Source organism: Cucurbita moschata, unplaced genomic scaffold (genome assembly GCF_002738365.1).
Source record: "Cucurbita moschata cultivar Rifu unplaced genomic scaffold, Cmos_1.0 Cmo_Scf00010, whole genome shotgun sequence".
Classification (NCBI taxonomy): domain Eukaryota; kingdom Viridiplantae; phylum Streptophyta; class Magnoliopsida; order Cucurbitales; family Cucurbitaceae; genus Cucurbita; species Cucurbita moschata.
Window position 1 is genome coordinate 3,529,228 of NW_019268526.1, and position 17,597 is coordinate 3,546,824.

The 17,597-nt window shown below is 35.4% G+C and overlaps 2 protein-coding genes across 5 annotated transcripts; one reads left to right on the forward strand and one right to left on the reverse strand.

Moving 5' to 3' along the window:
• Positions 1 to 292: 292 nt before the first annotated feature.
• Positions 293 to 9,714, reverse strand: LOC111448316. Of its 3 annotated transcripts, none has more exons than XM_023087828.1 (14): positions 9,543 to 9,714; positions 8,492 to 8,590; positions 7,994 to 8,121; positions 7,281 to 7,434; positions 7,065 to 7,174; positions 6,666 to 6,749; positions 6,524 to 6,572; positions 6,326 to 6,417; positions 4,819 to 4,948; positions 4,552 to 4,631; positions 2,807 to 4,467; positions 2,308 to 2,421; positions 1,475 to 2,221; positions 293 to 1,218 (listed from the first exon to the last, which is right to left on the reverse strand). In XM_023087828.1, exons 2-13 carry the CDS (start codon positions 8,582 to 8,584, stop codon positions 1,653 to 1,655), a joined length of 3,264 nt encoding a protein of 1,087 aa, XP_022943596.1. In that variant the 5' UTR covers positions 8,585 to 8,590; positions 9,543 to 9,714; the 3' UTR covers positions 293 to 1,218; positions 1,475 to 1,652. The 3 variants fall into 3 exon arrangements, with proteins under 3 accessions (XP_022943596.1, XP_022943595.1, XP_022943594.1); XM_023087827.1 differs by having other exon boundaries at positions 2,308 to 2,418; positions 4,819 to 4,954; XM_023087826.1 differs by having other exon boundaries at positions 4,819 to 4,954.
• Positions 9,715 to 14,785: 5,071 nt separating this feature from the next.
• LOC111448698 (L-ascorbate peroxidase, cytosolic-like) lies at positions 14,786 to 17,470 on the forward strand. Of its 2 annotated transcripts, none has more exons than XM_023088395.1 (10): positions 14,786 to 14,848; positions 14,955 to 15,090; positions 15,174 to 15,348; positions 15,495 to 15,560; positions 16,231 to 16,279; positions 16,594 to 16,676; positions 16,772 to 16,851; positions 16,941 to 17,043; positions 17,122 to 17,180; positions 17,260 to 17,470. In XM_023088395.1, exons 2-10 carry the CDS (start codon positions 14,972 to 14,974, stop codon positions 17,273 to 17,275), a joined length of 750 nt encoding a protein of 249 aa, XP_022944163.1. In that variant the 5' UTR covers positions 14,786 to 14,848; positions 14,955 to 14,971; the 3' UTR covers positions 17,276 to 17,470. The 2 variants fall into 2 exon arrangements, with proteins under 2 accessions (XP_022944163.1, XP_022944162.1); XM_023088394.1 differs by having other exon boundaries at positions 14,787 to 14,848; positions 14,962 to 15,090.
• Positions 17,471 to 17,597: the final 127 nt, after the last annotated feature.

Here is a 17,597-nt window from a genome sequence, read left to right on the forward strand (position 1 = left end):
CGTGGTTCGTCAGACAGTATTATGGGCTTGCTATTGTCACCACCGGTTCATAAAACCCTTTTGTTTCTTCTTACTATTTTTTTAATCTTATTTTCAAAATAAAATAAATAAATAAAAGTATACAAATTCTGGATTTTATTTTTCTTTTCACATTTGGGTTTCTTCTTCTAAAATTTTCCCAAAATTTTTAAATATATATATATAAATGACACAGATGAAGGAAATTATGAACATTGAAATGGTAAAAATAATTCCAAAATGATAAAAATAAACCAAATAACGTAGAAATTTAAAAAAAATTAATGATGAAATTTGTAAATCTCTGTTGTCTTAAAAAGACAAGCCGTGGTTAGTTCCTATCGATTACATTTCATCGTTCAATTTGATGCCTAATCCACCAATCTTATTCAAATCCACTATGGATCAAAAGAACACTTCTCTTCCAACAGACACGAAAAGGTCCCAATCTTCATTTGATCAAATGAACTAAAATCCAACCTCCCTCCGAATCAAAATTCGGACTCCAGCGGGAAGATTGTTCAGTTTCTCCCAGAAAGAAAGATAGAACCTATGACAATACAAATTCATTAGTATCACCTGGCATACTGTGAAACCTGTAAATTCACTCGAGATCCCGCTTTCGTTAAACTGTACTGGCAATTCTGATGCTTCTGAGTGCTCTAATTACTTATGGGCAACTCTTAAAGGAGGCAAGAATTGATATGTGCTTCCCCAGTGAAGTCACCATGAAGCGTAAGCTACGTCATGACGTGTCAAGAATTACTTAACCCTGATGAATCAAATCTCGACCTTGAATTTGTAATAGTATTAACCCGAAGGAAGAATATGATTATCACCTCGTGTCGACAGGAACTCCATCAATCTATCTCAAAAGGCAGGAAACTCCCCATCTTTGAACTATCTATAATCTAAGTAACTAAGTAAAACACTTGTAAAAAACAAAAGAATCAAAGTACATTCAAATGGATTTCGCATATAACCTTGTGAAGTCAGGAACTCCCAATCTCAACTTTAAGGTTTTGAGAGCCAAAAAAGTAGAATCTTTAACTCTTCGCTGTTGGCAAGGAACAAAATAATCGACAGCTGGAGGGACGGGTCGCCCTACCAGAGATTGACAGACATTTTACAACTTCCTGTCAAATAATCGCTGCCAATATTCAACTTGCCGCGATACAATCACGTGAGCTTACATCACACCTACACAGACACAAATGGTGCAAGTAGAACATGTCAGCAGGCAGGTAAGCAAAAAACAGGTCTTCGACCCTCATATCGGTTTCTCTCTCTCGCTCTCTGCTTTTTATTTCGGGAGGGATTATTCAAACAGGGCAGAGGTTGATAAAAGACAAACTTATTAGATACAAATATTCATTGTACAATTATTTTTAAAAAAAAAAATTGTTAAAGAAGGGGACAACAATCAAATGAAAAAATATACCGACAATATTCTTACCTTGTGGTAACATAATCCGATACCATCAGGGCACAAATCTTCCGCACCATCAAGGCCAGATTATGAATCTCTCAAGACATCATGGCTACACGTCCACAGACCTCACAAGGTAAATCCTAGTCCTTTGCTCAAACGCTGCCGCCAATCTAGGCACTCACATCATTTCATTCACCAAGAGTCACATCCCAAAGGTTCTATTATATAGATCGCTCGAGCTGGGCATGCGGAATTTCGAGTCTTCATAACCAGCATAATATTTGTTGTATCCAAGCCTATCACTCCTCAATATATCTGCCACACCAATATTGGTTCCACCTTGAGCCTCATTCCAACTGTCCCAGTGGCCATGCGACATAAGCCTATTTCTAGAATGCTGGAGAGATAGCTGCCCAAAATTAGAGAGATTGTTAACCTGTGATTGGTCCACAAGCCTTGAAGAAATGCCATATGAATCCCCGAGATGAGAGAAACCATCTCCGACATCAGAGTATCTCTGCTGCTGGGGGTTCAGAGATCTTTGCATCAGTAACTGAAGACTTGCTTCATTATCAAAGGTACCTAATGAAGGAGAAAATGGTGTCCTAGCGTCTAGACCAGTATTGTTAAGACCTATCTGACGTCTGCCTTTACCAACTGCCAAAATAGCAGGATCCATAAATTCAATATCGCCCGTGCTAATATTACTTCCAGTTTGATTTGCTTGATATGAATTTCTCGACAAAGAAGAAGAATCTAGCAGACGGTTTCCTGAATCAAAAGGTGAAAATTTAATGCAGAGAAGAAAGGTACAAAATTTATTTAGATAACTTTACTAAGCAGAGGAAAACACTAACCAGAGAGGGAGTCAGAAACTTGATCTACTCTGTCATGAGAAGAGAAACCAGGTGGTGGCACCCGACTTGGAACGGAGAAGCCAGGCGGAGCTGAGATTTGAGCTCTCGTAACTGCTGTGAATAAGAGAGTCTGTGAGGAGGTTTCTAAGCAAAACAAGTAAAACAGCTGATTCCAAAAAAGAACTTCAAAGTACACGTCCAACCCCCACGGATAAATGAATGAATCAAAAGAAAGCAAGATAAGACTTCATTTCACTGTAGAAGCATCGGTTCGAAGAAAAAATTCAAAACAAGAGAAATTGGGATCTGGTGTTCTGAATCCCAAGAAAGAGCACCAAGAGGATATTTCCATGACAACACTACCCACAACATGCAACAATACACGAAGTAAAAGAAAAACAAAGCTGATTGGAAATTAAACCACCACTAAATATGATAGATATCTCGAACACAGAGATCAAGAATATTTAAAAAATTTATCATAAATATGAGCACTCACCTGAGAGCTTATTTGAGGAATTAAGGGAGTGATTGCTTGAAGGATTTACTGATCCATCATAATTGTTAGAATAGAAGCCACCACTACTATGAAACTTGTCTGAATGCACATTATCATTTTTAAAGAATTCATGCCCGAACGAATGATTTCTCTGTATTTGTTCAATCATATCAAGAGAAGGTTGTATCCTAAAACCTTGTCCTTTAGAATCTTCCTGCCTTGCAAAAGAGAATCTGGACTGATTATTGCTTTGCACCTTCCTGGAACTTGGAGATTGTTTATCACTTTCACCCAAAAGCTTGGCCAAATTCTGGGACGTTAATGTGTTATCCCACATGTTGAAGTCCATTGACAATATATTTGAGATTATGCTGTTTTCACCATTATCTACAAAACCACTGCCATTGGCATTCAGCATGTCACCAGACAACCTGCCCACATGCCTTCCTCTTCCTTCGTTGTGAAGTAAAAATGAATTTCCATGGGGCATATCGGTAGCAGCAGAAGAGCTGATCCCATTCTCCACGTTGCCATTGATAGCAGTTGATATGTTAGATGCACGGAAATGTGAATCATCATTGAATTGTTTATCAACAAAAAGTGAATCTGCATTTAAATTAGCAGGATCATTGGCCACTATATGTCTTAAAGTATGCAAAGTCTGCCCAGAAGTATTGACTCCATTCGCAAGCTGACTGCTAAACACAGGCGGGATGCTAGATGAGCTTAGAGATGAAATATCATTGAATGGCTTATCAAATGACATATCAGTAGCTAGACTGGTTGCTGCCCCATTGACAGCATCCGGCCACAATGAATGAGAGGTAGAGCCATTCAAGGCATGAAATGTAGATGCCCAGCCAGGCAACCGAGTTGAAGGGCTCAAAATCTCTGGATCCTTGAGCCTCTGACTATTAAAAGATATCACATCCTCTTCCAACTCATTTGCACTAACTACCTCTCTCTGTAAGTCCGATCTCCAATCACGTTCTTCTCTTGAAAAAGACATGCAACTAACCACATCATCGCCTTTCCAAGCATCTGTCGAATCTAAAGGTGCCACTCTAGACTGCTCTTGTAAGCTATGGTGATCCCCGGAAGCTTTAATTAAATCATGATCAGAGACTATAGTAATTGGTCTTAGACCAGATTGTTCATCTATATCATCTCTATCGATGCTAACTGTTGATATATCAGCGCTCAGATTTTGTATTAGGCCATCAGAAGTAGTTCCTACTTCAGGACAACTGCGAGAATCCTCAATATGGAGATTAGGAGTAGAAATGCTCGGTGCCATAGCCATTGTTTTCTGACTGTCCTTTGTGGCTGGAACCCCAGCCACTGAACAACTCAAAGATACAAAAGTAGGTATCTCCTCAGGTGAATCATGTCTGTCTGTCGACAAAGATTGATAATCCGTGCTAACAGGATGTTTCAAAGATTTTAAGGATTCTTGATGAATTTTGGCATTATTAGAAGTGTGACTCTCATTAAATGCAGGTCTCTTTCCTGCTTCACTATATACTGTAGAAGCCGAAGAAATGCTTGCATCTGCAGGGGGAAATGATAATATGCTATTAGTAGCATCGGACTTTTTCGGAGGCCCATTTGTACTTGGTGAACTTGATACTGGCACTTGAAAATTTGAGCCTCGAGTTCCCCTGGCATAAACAAACGTGTCTTATGACCTCTTAAACAAAGTTGAGAAAACTTTAAAATGGGTGCAAACATAAATATCCATGTACCATGAGGCAGCTGCAGGGAGAGCAATTGACTTATCTGAGCTTCCATTTGGAGGAGAACCTCTAATGATGCTAACAGTATTCTGGGTAACAAAATTAGTCAAGCATATCAGCATAAAAAGCTTCAGCTCTTATGGATAGGTATTTAAACAAGTATTTTTAAGGTTCAACATAAACTAATATCTAACTGACAAACAAATTGTTTCTGCATATTATATATGAAAGAAACATCAACTATTTCTTTAGCTATTGGAGTTTAGGATGTCTTACACTTGAAGGGTTCTTAACAATGGGTTTCCCATTTGAAGAATTGTTATTGCAGTAATCATCCATTGGTGGTGGTAACACACTCCCTGAACGCCGCTGCGTATTGTTTGAGGCACCAGTAATTTGTTGCACTCTACTCCTTTAATACAACTATGTAAGTTAATTAATCATCCAACCAAAAACAGTCTCCAAGCAAGCAAATAGCAAGAAAGTCATCCAAACATATCAAAGCGGTGATGGCTGTACAAACAAAAACAATCTTGGTAATAGTATTACTTGTCTAATCAATGATTTTTATCCCATTTTTAGGTATGGTTTATTAGAATCAAGTGTTCTTTAGATTTTGGATTTGAGAAGGTTGAACACTTGTCCAATCAAGCATTGGCGGCTTCAGTATTAAGCACCTCCCCTTAGTGTGTCCATAGGCTGACACTGAAGTGTATCATCCCTTCTTCCCTTTGTTCACAACTCAAATGAAGCTGTGGGTTAAATTGCATTTAAGGTTTAATATTTGTTAAACTTCTCTTCCTTACACTAGACAGGAACAATATAACCCAAAACCAACTGTAGAAAAATACAAGACCACATATACTTAATATAAAGTACGCCATCACATACTTCAAACCATCCTAAGAGTAAAGAGAATCAGTTTTGGCACAAGAATCAAAACTTCATGAACCAAAATAATCCAATTTTATCCACAACTAGTATATGTATTCTTACAATACTATATACCCAATAAATATGTTCAGTTTGTCTGAATTATGGTTTCACTCTAAACTTCAAAGCTTACGACTAGTAGAGTTCATCATTATAACTTAAGATTGCGACATGATCTTACTGACCAATGGATACTATTTTTCCAACAAAAAATACTCTTTGTAGTAGCCAACTAAATCTATTAAAACCATATAACTAGAATTAGTATTACAATTACTAAAAAATTTGAAATTGTAAATTGAAGTATGGGCATGTAGAAGAACGAAAATAGAGGATAAAAGTTCACACTAACCAACCTCATTCTAGAAGGACAGTACATAATCTGGGCACCTATTCAAGTCTGTTACGCATAATGAGACAATCATGGGAAATAATTATAGGCAGATATAAGAATATCTATTGCATCGTAGTCAAAATATAAGCTGTGGTAGATATAGGGATATGTATTGCATCCATAGCCAATTTCATTAGGCTTGACTAAAAACTTCCTTCGTTTCCAAAACCAAAGTAGAGCTTGTATAATCTACAATGGAATTATGGTCAACTACACGTAGAAAATTGTTAGAGCAAACCGATGTTATGTCATTCCACACTACATTGTACTCAAACATCATTTCTCTTTCCACAAGCCTCAAGGATATCTCATAGGGTCAAACATCAATTAGCAATTATTTTAAAATATAAAAGATAAATAAATAATATTATGCAATGAATCTCAATCTAAAAACCCTTTGAGAAACCAAGCAACAAAGGCACAACAGCAGTTTTAAATACAAAATGATTATCACACCTTGTGTATGCTGAAATGATTTCATCTTTTGTGAAACTATCTTCTTGAGAACCAACCTCGTGTAAATACAAGCAATCAGGGTTGGTGCAAGGCTGAAACATTAGTTGATAATATTATGATCCAAATCAAATTTTAAGTTATAAAATTTTCAATTGGTAAAACTATAAATACAAGAGAAGAAAATTATAAAATTCATACCACACTCCTCAACCAAGCATGACAATATTTTGTTGTTCCAAAGCATGCCCTAAAATTGAGGCACCCAGAGAAAGTAAATTACAAATTTGACCAGGAATATTCAAAATGTACTCTAGAACTTACTACTCAAATATACACTAACCTTAAAGGCTTGCCCTCCAAGACAAATTGATGTACATTTTGGATACATCGAACAGCTTCCTCCTCTTTTGAGAATGTAATATATCTAACCCAGAAAATACAAGAAAATAAATATTTTTTTATTTGAACAAAAATATAGAACATAAATAAATATTTCTGGATACATACGTGATACTCGTATCTAAGTAAAGCACGGAATAAGAGTTATGTCGGTGCCCCAATTCAAACTAAACTAATCAGCCTTCGTGTAGAAACCATATGCACAGAAACAAAATGTTCCAAAAAGGTAATGTACCATGCAATGAAATATATGAACGTTAAATAACCTATGTAAATAAAGAAAACAGTTTGTTTTAAGAAAGAAGGCAAGAGTCATTGCAACAAGAACATTTGAACTTACACACTACAGGTACTATTAGTAAATTGTTGAATGACTCCAGTTGTTGTACGGGACATAGACACTTTTAGAACTTTCCCATACTGACCAAAGTATTCTCTCCGCTGAAGAAGCTGCACAAAGGATGATAAGAGGGCATCCATTACTCGCATCAGAACCAAAAGTATGCAGATCTATTTAAGAACCAATAGTTTTGGGGAACAGAGAAGCAGAATATACATCTTCATCTGCCAGATTAAGAGGCAGCCCAACAATATATACTAGATTCCTTTGAATCACGCGTACACTGCTAAGCTGCTTTCGTCCTTCAGATGATTTGGCTTTTGCTTTTTGTGACTTAACCTTTTTTTCCACACTTACTTCAGCAACCAATCTGCAAGGAATAATTTTGTATTTTCAGATAAGAAACAGTATAGAATAATAATTATCAGGACAACTCTATCTAAACATTGCAAATGGAAGAATTATGACTAAGTTGGCAATGACGAAGAAATGAAGGATCTTTGTGTTCGGTCTAACACGTATTAGACAACCACATCACTTATTGATGGGACTTAACATTCTGACTCTTGTTCTTTGAAAGAAACAAGAAAAGCTACAAAGAAATACCAAATATTAAGTAAAACATAAAACTACACCCAGAAAAACTTATATCAGTTACAGGAAAAAGAAAATTATATCCAATTTGTGCAAGTAACAAGCGAACAATTACAAAACGCTCTATCAGACACTTGCCAAACACTTCTGAGACACCTAATCTGCAGTGCTGATTTATTACTTTTTTCTGATAGGAAACGGAAAAGTTCATCCATAATCAGGGACAATAAAGAAGAGGGAAAAAAATAGGTAAGGAATCTCCCAAAGCAGAGGGATTTGTAAGAAGCCCCAAGTTAATAAAAGCAGATAGAAAAACAAACTCAAGGAAAATTGACCTTTCACAGCTTGATGCCATGCCTACAATTTTTTCCTTATCGTATACAGTACGACATGCAGGACATCGACCCTCAGTGTCATCCTTCTCAGCCATGTCCATAATATGATGCCAGCACCAAACACAAATCTGCCAGCGGGGCAACCATTAATTTAAGATTCAATTCTACTCTTACATTGAAAGGATCAAGATATATCCAAATTAACTCCTGAAATCTCCAGTAACATAAGCAAAACTAGAGGAAAAATAAAGTATAATATCAGAGTTTCCTAATTCTCAAGAAATGAAAGATCTATCATCTAAAGTAGGAAACATAAGTCTTCCATGAAAGGGATTCAGAAAAGATGCACACACTTCCCCTAAAGGTTGGTTTTCTGATAGCAGTTTTAAAACATAAAGAAACACTGTTAAAAGTCAGATTAAAACTAGAATGTGAAGCCCATAAAAGCCAGATTGCTTATATGCATTTTCTGATCTGTAGTTATGGTATGTTTCAAACCTCATATCCGCATTTGCATGGCTTCAATTGCTGATCAGTTGGATCCATCTCTTCCGCACAGAGTGGGCAAGTTTTTTCTCCTCCGTCACTCATGGTTATCTAAGAACAAAAACAAAGCAAATATAATTATAAAAGGCAAAAGCAGATAGGCTGCCAGCTAATGGAACAAAAGCCTTTTCAGTGCATATACAAAGTGGGAGGAAAACAGCTATCTAACTAATTCTAATATCTAATTGTGCAAAGTACACAACTTACGATTATTTTCCCAGGAAACTAAAGAATACAATCAATCTTCGCCAAATCTAAGAAAAGGTACTCTTAATTCCTCATTTTGTTATTAGTAAGAGTACGTTCAGTTTACAATAATTACCAAGTGAAGAAAATCATAACACAGACATCCAACTCCCCCTTCCCTTTGTACATCATCTTCTTCTAAACCATCAGAACAAGTCACCAATCGCTAATTCATTTAATTAGACATGCAATTTTGCTTGTACACAATACTCGTGACCACACCCCACGTCTAACGCCAATATCTTCATCACTAGACCTGAAGAACATTTTTATACACGTAGAATAATTCCCCAAACCCATCCATAGGCTGAAATGAGCACAATATATGGATGAAACTCGACGATGTTAATCAACTGTGCTGGAGCTAAAAAAAACCATTTCCAACGAAGAGTACATAGAAACTATAAATACCAGAATTCTAGATCGACATATTTCGAAACTATAACCATAACCAGAAATTATCCAGGACTGACCAAGTAATCGCGAAGAAAACAAAAACACATGAATCGAAGACCTAATTTAATTCATAAACATGCAACAAATCGAAAATCGAAGCGCATATGCATATTGAAGAGAATCAAAGAACACGAGTCGCCGTAACTTATATGAAAACCAAAAAACAGCTGCAGCAAATTCAGAATGAAACGACGAATAAAATTAGGGATCTTGAAGATTGAAACACAAAAATAAGGATTGCGCAAGAGATAAAGATCAGATTGCAGAAAAATGGCTTGAGATTAGAGCTGACGGTCATTACAGTTGAGAGATCGACAACAGGCAGGTAATGAATCTGTGAGGTTGAGATTGTCCGAGAAGCGCACGATAACGAAGACGCGAACAGACAGAGGAGAACAATAAGAGGACCCTTTAAGGAGAGAGAAGCTCTTGGCTTTGGATGGCTTTTTGGCCGCTGTCTTCACTCTGCGTCGCTGTCAAATTAATATTATCAATTTTCGAACAATACCCTTCAATGTTGCCCTAATTACAAAATTGGTCCGCTCCACCCTTCCTCCACCGGCATCGGCCCTATGGTTTACTTTTTCCTGTAATGGATAAATTGTTTCTTCAATTCTTTTTATTATATTAAATAATATTTTATTAATATCAAGATATACTGTAACGACCTAGATCCACCCCCAACTCACGTCAGACATCACAATCCACCTCTTTGGGCTCAGCGTCCTTATTAGCACACCGCCTCGTGTCTACCCCTTCGAGAAACAACGATAAGGCTAGCACATCGTCCAGTATCTGGCTCTGATACCATTTGTAACGATCCAAATCCACCGCTAGTAGATACTGTCCTCTTTAAATTTTTCCTTTCGAGTTTCCCCTCAAGGCTTTAAAATACATTCTACACCCTGTGATTTGTTCTCCCTCACAACTAAGGTGGACATACTTCAATAATAATTAATATAAATTCATTTTATTACCAAAAATAATAATAATAAATATTGTATTTAAATTTTTAAAAGGAATTGTGCTTGTGAATGTACGTTGTTTATTATAAATATTTAATTTTCTAATCTATTCTTAAAATAAGTTTTAAAAAACAATTAAAAATATATTTATTTAAATCAGTCTTCATTATAAATTAATTTATTTAATTAGTCCTTTGAATTAGAAGACTTTAAATTCGGTACTTCAAATTAAGACATTCACCAAAATGAGAAAACAAAAGTGATTTTATTCACTTTTTCGTGATTGATATTTATATTATTAATTCTTTAAATCTGTTGATTTTATTCCTTTTTATTGTTTATGTAGACGGAAAATAGGAAACGATGATAATAAAAGACAGTAAGTAATTACTATATACAAAATTATAGCAAATTATCTACCATTTTCATCATTAAAAGTCAATTAAGGATGAAAAATTCGGTGGAATTCTAATTATTTCAACTTTTTTTATATATATATTTTAAAACAAAAGTCAACTCCAAAAAATATATTTTACTTAAATTTTTAATTATATTTCATAAATAAAAAAAAAATTAACTACATAATAAATCACAATGGTGTATCAACGTTCATTCACCTAAAACAACAATTTGAAAAAATATATACAAAATAATAATAATAAATAAATAAATATGTGTGTGGAATTCAAATGACTCACTTTTTTTGTAACGAGATTTATCTCGACCAATCACACTATGATTTATTCGAGGTTCGATTTTATATTATTAACAAAAAGTTATTGGAAATTCATTCACCCACGGGAGTTTTAATGCGTGTATATACATATAACCAATTAGATGGAAGAAAAACATTTTTGTCAGTGATCTTTTTTTATATTATTAAATATAAATACTAACAATATACCTGTTTTGTGCTTCACTTTAACTGTCTGTCGGGTTTGTTTTTTTGTTAGACTCGTCATTCATTCGGTTAGGTAAAACCTTACCATAAGAAGATAAAAGAAGTTCTAGATATTATTACGAGAGATAACAGTACGTTTTGACACTTTGTCTCCAATATCTATAATATTTTATAATTTCAAATTTATTTATTTATCAATATAAACACAGTTCTAATATTTTCTCTTTCTATTTAATATAGGAAATTCAATTTCTCATATGATAAGACTAGCGATCGAGTAAGATCGAGAGAGAGACCTAAATTAAGAGGAAATGCAAGATAAAGAAAAAAAATTTGAGAAAAAAAAAAAAGAAAAAATACAGACCATAGACGACCACAAGGGAATGAGAATTTTTTTGCTGTTGTTTGTTTTATTTTTATTTGTTTTAATTCAACAATATGGATGGAGAGATTCGAACAACTGACTTATTAGTATACATAGTTAAGCTACATTTGTGTTGGTGGCTCGAGAAGTGTGAGATCCCACATTAGTTTGAGAGGAGAACAAAACATTTATTATAAGGATGCAAAAACATCTCCTTAACGGATATGTTTTAAATCTTTGAGGAGAAGCCTTTAAAGAAAAGTCGGAAGATGACGATATCTGCCAGTGGTGAGCTTGAGCTGTTAGGACAATGTGTCAGTGAAAATACTAAACGTTAACTCAAGGGGGGATGGATTGTGAGATCTCACGTCGGTTGGAGAGAAGGCTAGGCACTAAATTTTAAAATGGGATGGACTATGAGATTCCACGTCGGGTGGAAATGATTATATATTGTTATAACCATCACGACTGAGGGTAGCTATAACCAAAATTAAGCATTAGGACTCGACTATATTTGTATAGTCGTGCTTGATATAGCCAACTCCGTGTGAATTATAAAGAAAATGTTAGGCGTGTGGGCTTTTATTTTTACTATTATTATCTTATTTTTTTAATCATTAATTAGAATATAAAATTATAAACACAAATAGAATCTTTTGTTAGATGAATGGTCGCTGTATAGCACAAAATATGAACGTAGTGCAATTATAGAAGTTGACGAGGCATCAAAAAATGAATAAGCACTAAAAGAAATGCCGATTTAATAATTAATTTATATTATATCCATACATTTTAGTATCCATTACGGTAGTTGACAAGGCAATTCTTGCTTTTAAGTGAGGCTAGTTACGTAAAAGAGCTATGTTGAGAAGGGTAGTTACGTAAAAGACACTAAATATATGGGCCCGAGAATGAGCCCAAATAAAAAATTGGACCAAGCTGTATTGGTTGTTTTATTAAGCCCACCGGACCCAGAGGGGTACGCACCGTTCAGAGCGCGGCAAAGGTCGGCTCGACGCCTATCTTCGTCGCTTTTGATTTGAAACGGCTTTCCGCGGACTTAAAAAATGAATATTAAAAAATAAATAATTAAATGCTATAGTTCCGAGACATAAGCTAAAACACAGCTTTTAATAATTTATTCCCATTTAGTCCCTAGCATTTTACTGGATTTTAAAATTTAGTTATTTTTATTTAGTATAATTGATACATGTCTGAAGAGAAAAAAAAACGGTCATAAATAAATTAAACTTTTTATTATGATAAATTAAGAGATTTTTTACTTTACTAATTAAAAAAAATATCGTGAGTTTATATGTAAATAATACTATCTCTATTGTTATAGACTTTTTTGGAAAAATCAAAAGTAAAGTCATGAAGGCTTATGCTTAAAGTAGACAATATTATATCATTGTGGAGAGTCGTTGGGTATGTCAAGTGAATAGGGACTCAGTGTCGAACAAATTGTGTATTTTGTTTGAGAACTTCAGAGAAGGAGTCGAGTCTTGATTAAGGAGAGGCAGTTCGAGGGCTCCATAGGACTTAGGGGAGGTTTTATGGTGTACTTTATTTGATTTGAGGATTGTTAGGAGGAGAAAAAGTTGAGCATCGATTATGGGGAGGTCGCTCGAGGGCTCCATAGTTCTAAGAGATGTTTTATGGTGTACTTTGTTCGAGTTGAGAATTGTTGGGAGGAGAAAAAGTTAGAGCATCAATTATGGGGAGGGAGGTCGTTCAAGGACTCCACAGTCCTCAAATATGCTCTATGGTGTACTTTCTTCAAGGGGAGGATTGTTGGGATGTTGGAGCGTTTCATAGATCTCTGGGGAGGCTATATGGTATACTTTGTTCGAGTTGAGGTCATTCGAGGGCTCTATAGTCCTCAAAGATGCTTTATGGTGTACTTTGTTCGAGAGGAGGATTGTTGGGTTGTTTGAAGGCTCCGTAGGTTTCAAGAGAGACTCTATAGTATACTTTGTTCGAATTGAGTATTATTGGGAGGAGAAGGAGTCGAGCCTCGAAATTATTACACCAAATTTAAATTTTATAAGAATTTTAGACTAAATAAATAGAAATTAAAAAGTAAATACCTCACAAACACTTCCATGCATAAATTTATTTCATAATTTGTTTGCATTTACGTAAAGCTCCATTATAAGCCGAAAATCTTCGACGGACCAAGACTCCCAAAAATAAAATTGCAATAAATAAATAGAGAGAGATTGACACGACGCGCATTAAATAGAAACTCGCGAGAGAGCTACACAAACGGACGCGTTCTATATTTCAAGGCAATCATAGCGTGCAGGGTGGCCGCATCACCTGCGTGTCATTATTAGCGTACGGATATATTTTCCTTGCAACTTCCCATGAAACTTGGCAGAATTTGATTGGCTGTCACCTCATTCGCAAGTTCCAATCAAATTAGATCGGTGATATTATCATTTCATTATCGAATCTTCCATAATAAATACATTCACACGCAAAAGCTACAATAATTTATAAATGCCAAATGACTTAACTGACCTTAAGCCGTGTTTCAAAATGCATGCTAAAAGCCATAAAAAATATTTTAAAAAATAAAAGGGAGAGAGTCAAAATAATACGTGTTAGTTAATGTGAAAAGCACCTCTTATTTTATTTTACATTTATTTTATTTTTAAATAATAATTTAGGAAAATTCAAGTGATAATTACGTTGATTTAAATTAGTAATTTAATTATTTCATGCTTGCACAATTGTGTGGAAGTTGGAAAATAATTTATTTATATATTTATTAATTTTTAATTCGTAGAGGTAAGAAATTGAATCTCTAACTAAAAAGGCTCAAGTTGGCTTGTTAATGTTATATTATAATGGTAATTAATTAATTTTTATTTATAAATGCAATATATACATATATATATATATATCGTTTTTTTTAAGAAAATAAAAACTAACTAATTTCTTGCTGTTTTTAGAGTGTTATATAAAGAAAGAGCAATCACTGTTCTAATGCGCGAGTTACGTAGGTTAATTACTACGGTATACACGAGGACACTAGATACTTTCCCTCCTAACTCGCAATAGGGAGGGTAATTTAGTCATTTCACCTTTACCTTCTTAATTTTCGGTTTTTATTCTTTTGATTCTAATCTCTACACATTCCATGGCCGTACAGTCTGGTAAAATTCAATCACAGCCCTTCAATTCTAAAAGGTGAACATGTGCCGTAGGATAGAAAAAGAAATCGAACGGCCTAAATTAAGCTACTAGAAGCTTCTAATTCTTTTAGTGTTGCTCTTAAATAACAGCTCCCTCCTTCAGCCTCTTAATTTTGCGCTGTTTCGTGCCATTTTTGTAAAAGAATTCTCTCCGTTCCATTTAGCGCTTTCAAGGTTTTCATTGACGTCGACTTGGATTTTCTTTCTATATTTCTGTTCCTCAGATCTGTTTTTGTTCATTTCATGATTCTTTTCACTTTTGCTCGAATTGATTTTTTAGTTTGTAGGATCTCGGCTATGGCGAAGAACTATCCGCCTATCACCCAGCAATACGAGGCGGCTGTCCTGAAGGCGAGGAGGAAGATTAGAGCTCTTGTTGCTGAAAAGCATTGTTCTCCACTAATGCTTCGTCTCGCGTTGGTTCTCTTTCCGCGATAATGATTGATTATGAATCTTTGATTATTAATTGTGATGATTCACTGTGGCTTTGTGATTGTAGATGGCACTCCGCCGGAACGTTTGACGTTAAGACTAAGACGGGAGGTCCCTTCGGCACGATGAATCACGCAGCGGAACTCGCTCATGGCGCTAACAAGGGCCTTGACATCGCTGTTAAGCTGTTGGAGCCGATTAAGGAACAGGTGCCGATCCTTTCGTACGGTGACTTCTACCAGGTACGGCACTATCGTTGCGATCATTATTTTCGCACATTTCATAAATGACGATTGTGAAAATTTGTAATCGACGTATTGAAATCGAGAGATAATGAATGGCTTATCGTTTGCGTGTTCTTAATAATTTTTATTTTGTTGTACGGTAGATCGCCGGGGTTGTTGCTGTTGAAGTTACCGGCGGACCCGAGATTCCCTTCCATGCTGGCAGAGTGGTAGGTTAAGCCTTATAGCATGCCCGAATTATTTCGATCTCCATCGTTTTCGAAACGAATTCTATTTCCACATTTGCTTTGCTTCCATTTCGCTAATGCCTGCTGTATGCTGCTCTTTGACGTACGGATGGAAATTTATTGCCAGCGGATTCATGATTCTGCTACCATTAGTTTGATCGTGTTCCTGTTGTATTTAGTGTTTCAAGCTCTTTTGTGATGATTCGCTATGCCATTTTTAATACTACTTGTCAGTTAATTGTTTGCTTGCGTACTTATCTCCCATCGATTTCGCATAATCTGAACGATCGTCGAGAAATTCACTATTTACATTCTCAGTGAACAAACCATAAAATGTTTTCCCCATGACACAACGATTCAGTTAATCATTCTATGAACTGATTAGCTTGAACGACAACTTTGCATTGATTTCTTGATGTAAATTCTGAGCAGAAAGTCTACGTAACATTTTTTTTTCATTTGGTCCATTGCCTGCTGATTTTGAGGAGAGAATCACTGCTAATATTTTCTTCCCGTACAGTCTTTGACTCTTTGGCTACAGTTGTTTGTTATATTTGATTTGCTTGTATAATTTGATTTTTTCCGCCACAACTTAATTCTTGTAGCACCATTATTGAATTCTGATTGTTTCCTCGGCATTTTCCGACATCAGGACAAGCCTGAGCCTCCGCCCGAAGGCCGCCTCCCCGATGCCGTAAAAGGTGAATACATTAGAAATATTTAAGATCAATTTTCTCTAGATCTAGACAGTAATGATCAACGATTTAGTGATAAGTTTAGTGAACAAAATTTGATTATAAATAATATTTAGTTAGTCTATAAACTTCGAGACACTTTTAATTTTACTTCTTAGTAGTTTTAAAAGTAAAAAAAATCAGATTAAATTAGTGTCCTGATCATCTATACGAGTGGTAATTCGAAGTTTAATTAATGAACTATTATGTTTGTGTCTATTTGTATTGATAACACAACATTGTCGCAGGGACTAGCATCTAAATCTTCCATTATTTTCTAGGATGTGATCATTTAAGGGAGGTTTTCTACGCAATGGGTCTCAGTGACAAGGATATCGTTGCTTTGTCTGGTGCTCACACTCTGGTTTGTTTCATCTCTTCGCTTGCATCTTCCAATCATTCTCAGTCCTTTTATCGAAATCTTCCATCTGGGTTTTGACTATTTCTTAATTTCTAAAGGGAAAAGCTCACAAAGATCGATCTGGATTTGAAGGACCATGGACAACCAATCATCTCGTCTTCGACAACTCTTACTTCAAGTGAGTCTTGCTCCGTAATACAAATCATTCTGAGTGAAAATAGATAAGATTCTGAATATATTAGGTAATCTGTTCTTGAACATTTGAAGGGAGCTTTTATCTGGAGAGAAGGAAGGGCTTCTTCAACTGCCATCTGATAAGGCGCTTCTCACCGATTCTGTGTTCCGTCCCCTTGTTGAGAAATACGCTGCGGTATACACTTGTTCTAGTTTCTTGCCAGTAAAATAATGGAAAGATATCAATGCCGTTTTTATTTGAACCCGTTCGCAGGATGAAGATGCGTTCTTTGCTGATTATGCCGAAGCTCATCTGAAGCTCTCAGAGTTGGGGTGAGTTCTTCTAACCAAAGTTTAGTAATGAAATATCCTTTGTGATGTTAAAAGTTGGCGAATGACATCGTTGTTGCAGATTTGCCGATGCTTAAATGACTCAGAAGTTCAAACGCCGACGCTCGTCGTATGCTTCATAAAACTGGTTTTAGTTTCGTATAAATCGTTGGTTTTTGTTATAAGGATGTTTGTGTGTGTGGCTTTACACTCATCACGCGCTTCGACGGTGTTATAATGAAAGCTATATACACATTACATTCCTCGTGAGAAATAATATTTTTCACTATGAATTCCAAAATGCTAATTAATTTCATATGAACTAACAAACTTAGATCAAGTAAATTACTAATCAAGTATTTATCTAACCCTTTTTTTTTTTTTTTTTTTTTTTTTTTTTTTTTTTTTTTTTTTTTTTTT

Bases quoted from the DNA above. Each gene is read 5' to 3' on its own strand.
- LOC111448316 (XM_023087826.1), bottom strand. From the start codon at position 8,584: ATGAGTGACGGAGGAGAAAAAACTTGCCCACTCTGTGCGGAAGAGATG. The intron at 6,750-7,064 runs GTAAGTTCAAAT...TTTCTGGGTTAG, and splicing joins ACTAATAGTACCTGTAGTGT to ATATATTACATTCTCAAAAG. The intron at 4,468-4,551 runs GTACATGGATAT...TGTTTATGCCAG, and splicing joins CTCCCTGCAGCTGCCTCATG to GGGAACTCGAGGCTCAAATT.
- LOC111448698 (XM_023088395.1), top strand. From the start codon at position 14,972: ATGGCGAAGAACTATCCGCCTATCACCCAGCAATACGAGGCGGCTGTC. The intron at 15,349-15,494 runs GTACGGCACTAT...GTTGTACGGTAG, and splicing joins CGTACGGTGACTTCTACCAG to ATCGCCGGGGTTGTTGCTGT. The intron at 16,677-16,771 runs GTTTGTTTCATC...TAATTTCTAAAG, and splicing joins TGTCTGGTGCTCACACTCTG to GGAAAAGCTCACAAAGATCG.